The following is an 11,282-nucleotide window of genomic DNA, read 5'->3' as shown; positions in this document are numbered from 1 at the left end:
GAATATAAATTCAAAATCCTAGTGATTTACACATTTACTCTTTGGAAATAAATCTTCCCCCATTAGCCTGGGCGCTCCTGTACTGCAGCTGGTGCGTCTTAAAGCATCTTTACAGACATTTTATTGAAAATGTTGATTGACTAAATCCAAAGTCAATTAATATTTGTGTGTCCAGGAAAATGGAGAGCACTCCACAAGCAAGAGGGGAAAGCCCCGAGCACAGTAATCTTTTTTAATTCTCACTCACTGACCCTAGGTCACCGCCGGATCCAAGGCTGTGGGGCTGCGCCGCAGGAGACCCGCGGGGCGCCGGGGGGCGTGGCCGCCCACCCTCGCTCCGCCCCTGGCGCGCGCGCTCCCGTCGTGGGCCAGGCTCCACTAGGCCGAGCGGCGCAGTAACGCGGCAAGAAGGGGCGGGGTCTGGGTACCTCCTCTGTCCTCGGGCCGAGACCGGAGGGATGTTCCCTGCTCAGGAGGAGGCCGACAGGACGGTGTTTGTGGGGAATTTAGAGGCCCGAGTTCGGGAAGAGATTCTTTACGAGCTGTTCCTTCAGGTACCGTCGGCGGGGGGCGGCAGAGGGGCGGGGAGCGTCGAGCCGGAAGCGCAGCCCGAGGGGCGGGGCGCACCTGGACCACCCGGTGCCCGGCTCCCTCCCCGCCCCATCTTGTGCCTAGGTTTATAATTTAGTTCCGTTTGGGCGCACCTGTCCCTACGGGAGCAGCTGGTGTTGAAGTGATAATAATGTACGTCCCACCGCCGTCCCCACTGGAGAGTTCTGCGGATGGGGATGACTTGGCTCCCAGCACCCAGCCCTGAGTGAGGGCTTCCCAGAAATTACCTGGGCCTTGAGTATTTGGGCAAAACGGTAAAGAGTCCTGTCATTGCCTTCCTTCAGGCAGTAAGCACCCCCACGCCTTACGAAATGGGAAGTATAGATTTTAAATGTTGCCCTATGCATCACTTATACCCCTCATCCGTTTTACATGGAGGGTATTTTTACTCCAGTATAATAAATGAAATTAGATGATTTGGACAGCCATTATTTGGATACGGCTATTTGGATAGCTGTGATCAATTGATTCTTTGAGCAGTTTTCCTGTATTTCATACCCCGAGGACCTTCTGGAAACTTTTCGTGACCTAGGACTTCCATGAATAAGCCTCCTCTGCCCTGTAAACACTCACCTATTACATACACGTAGGTCTCACTTTCTAAAGAGATACCCTCCTCCAGCCATTCATCTAAGTGTTTAAGAATACAAAAATTACAGGGCAAACACAAAGTAAGATGCTGAGCATGCAAATGTAAGAGATAGCCCTTGGTCTTTCTAAAAGGGGAAATTTAAAATAAATTTGTTGATTTAAGATAATCTACAAAAGAGTGTACGGAACAGAGCATAGTTTGGAGTATAAACTCTGATGTCAGCAATGTGACTTTGGGCAGGTAGGTGATTATCTCAGTACTGTAGTGTCCTTAATGTCATATGGTAGTAATAGCATCTACAGTATGTTGTGGTGTGAAGGTCAAATAAATTAAGCCGGGTGAAACAGTTAGAATTGAGCCTGTCACGTTTTCTTAATTTTTTTTATGCTTTTTATTTTTGAGAGACAAAGAAAGACAGTGCAAGCACGGGAGGGTCAGAGGAGAGGGAGACACAGAATCCGAAGCAGGCTCCAGGTTCTGAGCTAGCTGTCAGCACAGAGCCCGATGCGGGACTCGAACCCACGAACCGTGAGATCCTGACCTGAGCCAAAGTTGGATGCTTAACCGACTGAGCCACCCAGGCGCCCGGGGCCTGTCACTTTTAAGCGTTTGCCGCTGCTACTGCTACTACTGATAGTAGTACTATTACTACTAACATCAAGAGAAATCAAGAAAGAATGACTTCTCTCTCTCCTAATAGGGGCAAGTTCCAAGGGACACCATAGCAAAGCTAAATTTCTAGGACTAAGTGTGAATACCGGTGGTGAAAAGGATTCTTGATATAGTTTTTGAAAGACCCTAACTATGTCTCTGTCTACTGCTAATTATAGACACACACAGCCCCCCCCCCCCCAGGAACACAGTTTCCTTCCTGGCCATAAAACTTGTTATCATTTGAAAAATATTATTGGGGCGGAGCCTGGGTGGCTCAGTCAGTTAAGCCTCCGACTTTGGCTTACGTCATGAACTCACGTTCTTGGGTTAGAGCTCTGCATGGGGCTCTGTGCTGACAACCTAGAGTCTGGAGCCTGCTTCGGATTCTGTGTCTCCCTCTGCCCTTCCCCGCTCATGCTCTGTCTCTCTGTCTCAAAAAGGAAAAAAAGAAAAATATTGTTGATTCGAAGACTTTTATGGTTATTCTAATTTGCCCTCTTAATTTCAGTTTAAAAAGTTAAAAAAAAACTTGCCTTTTTAATCTGTTCTAATAGTTTCTTATAGTTATTTCCACAAATATCACTTGAACTTATCACTAAAAGAAAAAAAAAATTTTAGACAAAAAAGAAAAAAGAAAAAAAGGAAGGAAGGAGAACAGAAAGAAAGAAGCCTTATAGTTCTTTTCCTGTGAAGACTTCTTTCATGTTGAGCTTCCAAAAAGAAGGCTGGGAGTTGGTAAAGGGGGGGGGGAGGCATAAAGGCCCCAGGCACTTATGTTACCTTGAGTCAGTATGTAGTGGATCCTTCTATCTTTATACATATGTATGTGTATATATGTATTATATATGAATATAGTATATAAATTATGTATAAATCTATAAAATGTTCTCATTTTTTATCATTTCTACCATAACAGATCAAGCAACCATGCATATGTTTTTATTTTCGCCTAGGTCACTTCTGTATCCTAGAAGGATTTGCTTAAGTGAGGTATCTTTTAGAAAGGTTTTTAAAACACATAACCTTAGTCTTTATAATATAAAGACTAAAAGGTGATGGGATTGTTGCTACAGGCAAGTCTTGGTGAAATTTATCATTTAAAATGCTTTGGTATATCTTTGAATTTGTAAAATTAAAGTATTTGAGCATACTCTGTTCATTTGTGATTTCATATATTTACTTAATCTGTAGTAGAACAATACTGATTCAGATTGGTTTTATTTTATTACTGTATATTTATCCTTTTACTAGTTTCTTTTAAATTTCTGATCATCCTTTACAGTGAGAAAATCAGGATTAATAATATTTTTGTGCTTTTGACTAAGAAATACTGAAGTAAAGGTTTAGGAGGAGAGAGATGATGAATTCAGTTTCAAATGTGTTGAGTTTGAAGTACAATCACAGAGGTCTCTAGGACCCATGAGTTTAACAACTGGATTTGTTTACGAAGTGGTCCTTGAAGCCAGAAGGAAGGATGAGCTAGTCCCTGGGAAAGCAGAAAATGAAAAAAGAAAGACTGGATCTTAAAATACAGTATAATTTTAAAGATAATAGTTAACATTTTTCTTGAGAGTAAAGGCAGTTTATTTATTTATCCAACTCTACGGAGAAAAGTAATCATTAAAGTACAGTTAGAAAGTATGAGCCATTTGCCATTAAATCTTAGTTGATTATAAGCCTTTGTGGGTGCCACCTGTAAAAGTTATCACGGGGAAGATGTAAGTTTTTAATTTTAACTTTTTTATAGTATTTGACTGTACTTTTTAACTCTCTTTTGCTAATCATAGGTTTTTACTATAAATACAATCTGAATATTTTCATTTTATTTTGTCCTACTTTAGTACTACATGATGGAATAATATTTGCCCATTGTTGGATTTGGAATCTTTCTAATTTTTCACTCATATAAATAATGCACATACTTAAAAGTCTTAAAGATATTAAAACATTTTTTTATTTTAGAAATATTTATCAAAGAGGATTATTAGATCAGAACACATGATAAATTTAGTTTCTCTTGTAAAAATGTCTAATCTTGACAGAAAAAATTAGGCCACAATACGATATTAACACATTTTTAGGCTCACTCAAAACAACATTAGGTTGGTCACTTCAATTTATTTTTGAGGTATAACAGTTAAAGTGTATGGAGAAAAGTAGTATTTCATTCTTAGATTCAAATGCTTTCTATATTGTTTTGTTAAGGGTGACATATCTTTTAAGATTTGAAACTATTATCTAAAGTTTTCTGTTCTTAACCCTTACGAATGTCTCCTTGATAAGCCAAAAAATACCAGAAAGTGTGATGGAATATGATATTTACTGTTAGGAAAATGCATTATTTGCAGAACTACATGAAGCTATTATTGCTAACAGATTTTTTTAACTTTGAAGTTGAATATACCTGATTTATCTGAATGTAAAACGAATCTTTAGATTTATGAGAAAATAATTTTCAAGTTTCTTGTAGGCTGGGCCATTAACCAAAGTGACTATATGCAAAGACAGAGAAGGAAAGCCGAAGTCTTTTGGATTTGTCTGCTTTAAACACCCTGAATCGGTGTCTTATGCCATAGCTTTGCTGAACGGAATTCGTTTATATGGAAGACCAATTAATGTACAGTATCGATTTGGTAGGTCTTGCCACTGATGAATCTTCCAAGTGTGTTTTGTTGATGGTGGTGTTCTCAGAGGTGGAAACATTGTGTTTTCTCTATGATGTAAGACCAAGAAGGGGCCCTTGTAGTCTCTGTAAAAGTTACTCAGAATACATGTGACATTCAAAATGTTATATGATTAATTAGTATTGCCAACTCTGTATCATTTTTTTCTATATCAAAATTTAAAACGTTCTTAGTACCAGCCAGAAGGTAGCTACGATAGTTGTTACTGGCTGTTTTAAATTAAGCAAATCTAAATGAACTGGGAACAACTCTAGCCTTTATCCAGCAAGGTTTATATACTAATCTTCTCATTGGTGCTAAAGTATGGTATCAATACCTACTATTTGGAAGGCACTAGGCCTTCCAAAGTGTCTTAGTCATTTTTCTGGGAAAACCATGCTATACATATTGCCCTGGATCTAAGCCCCTGCAGGAGCAGCTGGCCAAAAGCAGCCGACCTCAAATGTCTTCTCCTGCACACCTGCCTACAGCTGATTAAATCCCAGCGAACACTGTGCTACTGCTCTGCCTCCTTCATACTTTGAGGGACTGCAGGTGACGCTCATGCTCATGGTGCAGGGCTTGGATCCTTCTGTTCCCTCCCTCCCCAAATGATTCAAGGGTATTGGTGTTTTGTATTCCTCTCATTATACTAAAAATGAATAAGAATAAGAAAACAATACCTCATAGCAAAGGAAAGGGGTTTCTCCTTGCGTTTCTTTCTTTTATTTATTTTGTTAATGTCTTTCCAAAGCTAATTAGCTGTTATCATGCTTTCAAGCATTTTCCAGTTAACACATGAGGACTGGTAAAATGGGCCAGGACATAGTATGTTCTGACATATCCCAGCTAGCTGCTCAGCATCCTCTGTAAGGTTGCATCCGTTTTCGCCAGTGCAGGTTAGAGAACTCATGCATTCTACACAGGATAACACGAATGTTCACCATTGTTAGTCTACAGGCATGTAGATCAACACATCAGGGACCTTATGGTCCCACGTCAGTATCGTTCTGTACAGCCGTATCTCTGGGCAAAGCTTGGTTATAATTCAGCCCTTTGTAGTGTTAATAAGCTATAAATATTGGCAGATCAAAGGTATATTTGGGCATATTAATTATATGATTAAGGAATTTTAACCAGTGCTACACCCTTTCAGGTTTGGAGTTTTTGTATGGTTTAATGTTAAAACTCCAAAACAGTGTACCATTAAGTAATTAGTTATTTCTATTTCTTCCAAAGGGAGCTCTCGCTCTTCTGAACCAGCCAACCAAAGTTTTGAAAGCTGTGTCAAGATAAATTCACACAGCTACAGGTAATTAATTTTTTTTCAAAAAGGTAAAGCAAATAAATATGTTCTTATTCTAGCAGTGGTTTATATCTATTCTGGGCTATTGTAAAACCTTACTGTTTACACATAGGATAAAATTAAGCAATTCACTTTTTTCTGAAACCATGAAAAGTGACAAAATATTTTCACTTAGAGTGGGGTTTTAATATTTTCATCAGTAGGGGAGAGAGATTTATGTTTCTGGTGTTTATGGTTTACCTTGTCCCTGTCATAGTTGTTAAATTACTTAAGCGTCCAAGGTGTTATAATGGATCATAGAGATACTATTATTCATGTTTTATATTTGAATAGATGGAAATGCAAAAGTTAACGAATGAAGATGAAAAAGTGATAGTGGCTAGGCTTGAAATTAAGCCTCTGGGTTTTGCAGTACTGTCACCACTTATACATGGGATCTCGGTCTATGCATCTAACTGGTTCCTTTCATTCACCTGTCCTCATTATTGCCTCTACCTGCCTGTATTGGTTGTACCCTTTCCCCCAGTACGTCTCTGTCCTAAGGATTAGTAGTATTAGCATTAAAATTGTGGACTACTGTGGAGCAAGTAGACCAATGAAGGCTAGTTCTTCTAACATTGGAACTTTTTAAACATCTTCATAGAAGCGTTAGCTCACCACAGTTTTTGAATTAGGGATTTTTATTATCTTAATTCATGTGTGAAAGAAATCAGCAAACATGACTTTATGGTAATATTATCAGTCCATTTAAGAAAGAGCATAATTTTTATAAACAGTGAAGGTACCTTTGAAAATAAATTGGGGGAAAATTCTATATTTCTTTCACTTTTTATATCTGTAGAAGATTGAATGCACCCTTGGTGATTACTAATGACTAGCTTTGCTCTCTTCATATCTTTCATATCTGTTTTCTTTTTCTTTATACAAATATAAGGTATTGAACATTTTCCTATCAGAAAATCCGATGAGACTCTATATATTGAGATTTCAATATGTTAGCAATTAATAAGATTTAAGGCAGCACTAGGTCACTATTTTATCGGATCATTTGTATGTATATGTTTAAAGTTCATTAATCTTAACCGAGCTATCTTAGGGAAGCTTTGTTTTTTAATTACAAAGAGGTTTTTTGTTGTTGTTGTTGTTTTTTTTAGGAAAAAGGACATTTGTGTATAGGAATTTTAACTGTTCATGAATTTTTCTTTTCCCTTCCCAAAGAAATGAAGATGTTGTGGGCAGATCTTCCTTTCCCATGCAGTTCTTTCCAATTAATAGTGCAGCTTTACCTCAAGAATGTTTCTTTCAGAAGATGGTAAGTTTGATATGCCTTGGTTCAACGTTTGATATGACACAGACTATGGTGGAACTTACAGTTCTCAAATCTCAGCCTGCGGTGAAGGCAGAAGCTGTCTTCTGGCCCGTGGTGGTGGGCTCTAACACAGGCACCTTCAGTCTCACACTCAGTATACCTTAGTATACACACCCACGTGTGTCAGCACGGAGCGGGTAGATGGTAGTGATGATGCACTGTGCTCCAAGCAAAGGTTGAGTAGAGTCTTCTCTATTTAAATTTAAATCTAATTTAATTTAGATTCTCAGTTTGTAGAGTAAACCATATTTCCAAAGGCTCTCAAAAATGTAATTCCAGCCTAGAAATTATAATTATAGACACAATAAGTTAAAGGGGAACTTAGGAAAATTTTTTTCTCACTCATTTTATGCATAATAAAATTGAGGGATACTAATAGACCCAAGATAGCTTGTAAGTGACAGATGTGGGATTCTAACACACATAGTGTGATTCACAGGTTGTGATTTTTTTAAAATCCCCAACATATATGTGAGCTTCAGATATTTTAAGTAGGCATTTTCATTTTGTAAACATAAGGAACATCAAAAATTTAACTTCTGGAAAAAATTTTTTCTTAGTTTCAGTGAGATATTAAAAAAACAACTAGTTCTTTTCCAAAACCATCAATATCCTCCTTCCTGCATGTGGTGTCATTGTAGAGATGTGAGAAACACACACCTATGCATGCAAGTGCACACGCAAGATCGTCTTGTCTCTATTAATCTTTAACCGACGTTGTGTAGTTAGAAATCTGAACTAAAAACAAGAAAGTGTCTCTCTATTAATAGTTGACAAACATGCTGTATCATATGGTGGCCGTTAGCCACATGTCAGAATAAGGAGCCGAGTTTTTTATTTAATTTTAATTTTTATTAAAATTTAAAAACAGATCCTTGGTTCAGTTATTAGAATACTTTTAAGAGTATTTGAAACCTTGGGTATGTGATCTCTTTTTTCAAATATAACTTTTGGGTAATCTAAGTTCTGATCAAGTATTGTCAGTGCAAATCTAGCATCTGAATTGAGATGTGCTTTAAGTATAAAATGCACACCAAATTTCAAAGACTTAGGATGGAAAAAAGGAAAATAAAATGTCCCACTAATAATTTTTATATTATTCACAAGTTGAAATTATGGTATATGGGGTATCATGGGATAAATAAGATACATTACTAATATTACCTGTTTCTTGTTTATTTTCGTATGGAAGCTCCTAGAAGATGTAGACGTATACCTGTGGCTTGTACGGGATTTCTGTGGGGCAGCACTAATCTGTATTGTAGTAAGCCCTCTACTCCCTTCAGTCTTTACAGTAACCATTGAAGGAAACCACCACAATCCTGTTTCGAAGAGTCACTGTCCTTCTAACAGATTTAGTTTAGTTTGCTCGTTTATATGTGTAACTGTTAACGTTGTTTTAACTTTTGGGGCTTGTTCAGGTAGGTAAGTGTCTCCTTGTTCACAGCAGCGGCACACGCTTAACCCAGCCCTGCAGCCTCCTTACTATGAGATGACGGCTCCGCTTCCCGGCAGCACGGCCGGGTCTTCTTCACTCAACTGTCTTCCGGGTCTAGAGGCTGGACCCAGCTCTTATGAATGGACTCACCAGCAGCCCAGTGACCCTGAGCTTCATCAGACAAATAAACGAAAGAGGCAAAAACAAACCAGTGATAGTGATAGTAGCACAGAAAATAACAGAGGAAATGAATACAGCCAAAAGTTCCGGAAGTGTAAGAAAAAGAAAAGATATTAGGTTTATGTTCAAATGAAATTTGTCTATGCTGCTCTTCATTTTCTTAAAAAAAAAAAAGAAAAGAAAAAAAACTGTATTCTTCTAAATGACCAATTTCATGGCTTTCTTGTGTTTTTTGACATATATAATAATGTAACATCTGATTTGCTATTCAATTTTTGTCTTGAATGACAAAAACTTAAAAATAATATAATGTAGTATTTTTTGCATTTGTAATTGTATTTTTGACACATTGTCAACAGGAAATACACTTGGAGTTGCTATATTTTAGTACTGATGACGGAATTGCACTAACTTCTCAATCAGAAGTCATTTACTGAGCACTCGTGGGTAAGACACCATGCTCTCCGACACTGTTGCCTGTGTGGAGTGGTGGATTTTCTGAATGAAACTGGTATAAATATTTAGGAGTTGCATGTTCCTAACAAAGACGGAAAAGCAGGCTTTAGTTTCCTTTGTGAATAACACTTTATCTTTTATGTCTAAATATGTCATTTCTGAGCCTTACTCTCTTGAAGCTTTAATTCATAAAATGAGGATACCAAAGGAAAGTTTATTATCATGGGACTAGTTTTGGGATCCTTCCCTTTTTATGTGATTGTACAGAAATAGGAATCCCTGCCTCTTCTCACTTAATTGTAGTTCATGAAAATTAGCTATGACAGTATTATCCACCTCTTGTCAGCTGGGTTTAAGATAGTATATTTGACATACTTTAATCTTGTTAATGAACAATAAATAGAATGAAATTAATGTATGATATTTAATATTATTAAATCAGCTTTCCTGTTTCTGGTTCACTTTTTTTTTATTTTAGAGAGTGGGAGCATGAGAGAGGGGCAGAGGGAGAGAGAGAGAGAGAGAGACTCTGCATTTCTGTAGAAATTATATTTTAATGCAGAAAGTTCAAAGGACAATTTTTTTTTTTTACAAAGGATGCCTCTATACCTCAAGCCCAAGGAAGTTCAGTGAACACAACTTCCCCAGTTTGCATTAAGTGATAGTTGATCGTGTCATTTGATCAGAATGGAGTCTATAAGGTCACATGATGCCACAACTATGGACTAAGTCTGTTACCAGTCATGCCCAACCTGCAGAAATTACTTCATGTGTGTGGAAGCTGGCTTAGCAGGGGAGACCAAGTAATCTATTACCTGGTTCCCAATAAAATTTCCTTTTCAGCTTCCAGTACCGTCTTGTTATATCATCAGCAGGGATAAGGGTTAAGAAAGGCATGTGCTACTGAATTGTAATTAGAAAACATAACCAGTATGTAAAGAAGGATACAAATTCCTATATTTCCTGTGTTACAAACTCTGAAAATGGTTGGCTCCCAATAAGCTTATATAATATTACCTACTGCAAGGAACCTGGATCTAACGATAATTGCTTCAACTCCTTGACCTTGCTTGGAGAGCTTAATAAATGAAAACATGCTTTAAGTGAATACTGTTGATCAGCCCCATCACTATGAATCCTTAAATAATTAATGTCTTTGCTTCTATTTCTATATGAGAAAATTAGTAATATCTCGGATAGGAAAATAACTTCCACCCCAGCTGCTTGCCCCAGGCTGACTACAAATCCTCACTGATTGTACCCCACCTCTAAGTTCATCACAAGGGAAAACACTGCAGATTCTCTTGCATGCCAATCAAACCTCTGGAAGTTATGCTAGACATCTCCCTTCACTCCCATCTCTAAGTAGTCATTAACTCCTCATTGTGACCTTGTTCAGGTTCTCTTCATGTCCTGCTTGGAGTGTACATTAAAGCAAATCAATCAACAAGGAATGATTATCATTCCAAACAGAGTTTTGTGCTGAGGCGACAGATATCACTGGAAAAGTTTGATCTCAACATTCAAGGAGTTCATGGTTTTCTGGCATAGATGGACAGTGAGAAAGGTGATTTCAGGATCATGTTATAGTAGAGGTAAACACAGAATGCAATAGGATGGCATGAGAGTCTCCATTCCTCAAGAAAGTAAATCCCGGGAGGAAGATAGGCAATCACTTGAATACACAGAAAAAAAAGGAGAATATCCAGGAGTCTAATTTCCTACCCTGACTCTCAACCATTCTCACATTTTAGTCCTGCTCTTTTCCCATCCTTGGAAGAGTGGCTCCAAGTTTTAAACCTGTATTAGTAAAATGGCTTGCCTCTTGTATCACCCCAACCTCTTAGGGATACTGGAGCTTGGGGTATGGCAATGAATTTTTTTAATCATGTTTCTATGAAATAGTGTAGTGGAGAGGGAATAAGTATATATGTGTATACATACTTATATATATGTGTGTATGTAGTGTATATATACATATTTTTCCTCAGCAGTTTATACACACACACATA

General features: G+C 37.8%; 1 protein-coding gene across 2 annotated transcripts; it reads left to right on the top strand.

Annotated features, from left to right (window-relative positions):
- The first annotated feature begins 413 nt into the window (after positions 1-413).
- Positions 414-8,987, top strand: RBM11 (RNA binding motif protein 11). 2 transcript variants are annotated; one of them, XM_029939141.1, is made up of 5 exons: positions 414-554; positions 4,329-4,491; positions 5,761-5,833; positions 7,046-7,139; positions 8,647-8,987. In XM_029939141.1, exons 1-5 carry the CDS (start codon positions 459-461, stop codon positions 8,929-8,931), a joined length of 711 nt encoding a protein of 236 aa, XP_029795001.1. In that variant the 5' UTR covers positions 414-458; the 3' UTR covers positions 8,932-8,987. The 2 variants fall into 2 exon arrangements, with proteins under 2 accessions (XP_029795001.1, XP_029795000.1); XM_029939140.1 differs by having other exon boundaries at positions 8,644-8,987.
- Positions 8,988-11,282: the final 2,295 nt, after the last annotated feature.

Source organism: Suricata suricatta, chromosome 5 (genome assembly GCF_006229205.1).
Source record: "Suricata suricatta isolate VVHF042 chromosome 5, meerkat_22Aug2017_6uvM2_HiC, whole genome shotgun sequence".
Classification (NCBI taxonomy): domain Eukaryota; kingdom Metazoa; phylum Chordata; class Mammalia; order Carnivora; family Herpestidae; genus Suricata; species Suricata suricatta.
The sequence above is the reverse complement of the archived record's forward strand: the minus strand, read 5'-3'. Positions and strand labels throughout refer to the sequence as shown.

What these genes read in the sequence shown, in the direction of transcription:
- RBM11 (XM_029939140.1), top strand. Translation starts at nt 459, where the DNA reads ATGTTCCCTGCTCAGGAGGAGGCCGACAGGACGGTGTTTGTGGGGAAT. An exon ending in TAATGTACAGTATCGATTTG is followed by an intron (nt 4,492 to 5,760) that starts GTAGGTCTTGCC and finishes TTTCTTCCAAAG; the next exon opens with GGAGCTCTCGCTCTTCTGAA. An exon ending in AATGTTTCTTTCAGAAGATG is followed by an intron (nt 7,140 to 8,643) that starts GTAAGTTTGATA and finishes CCTTGTTCACAG; the next exon opens with CAGCGGCACACGCTTAACCC.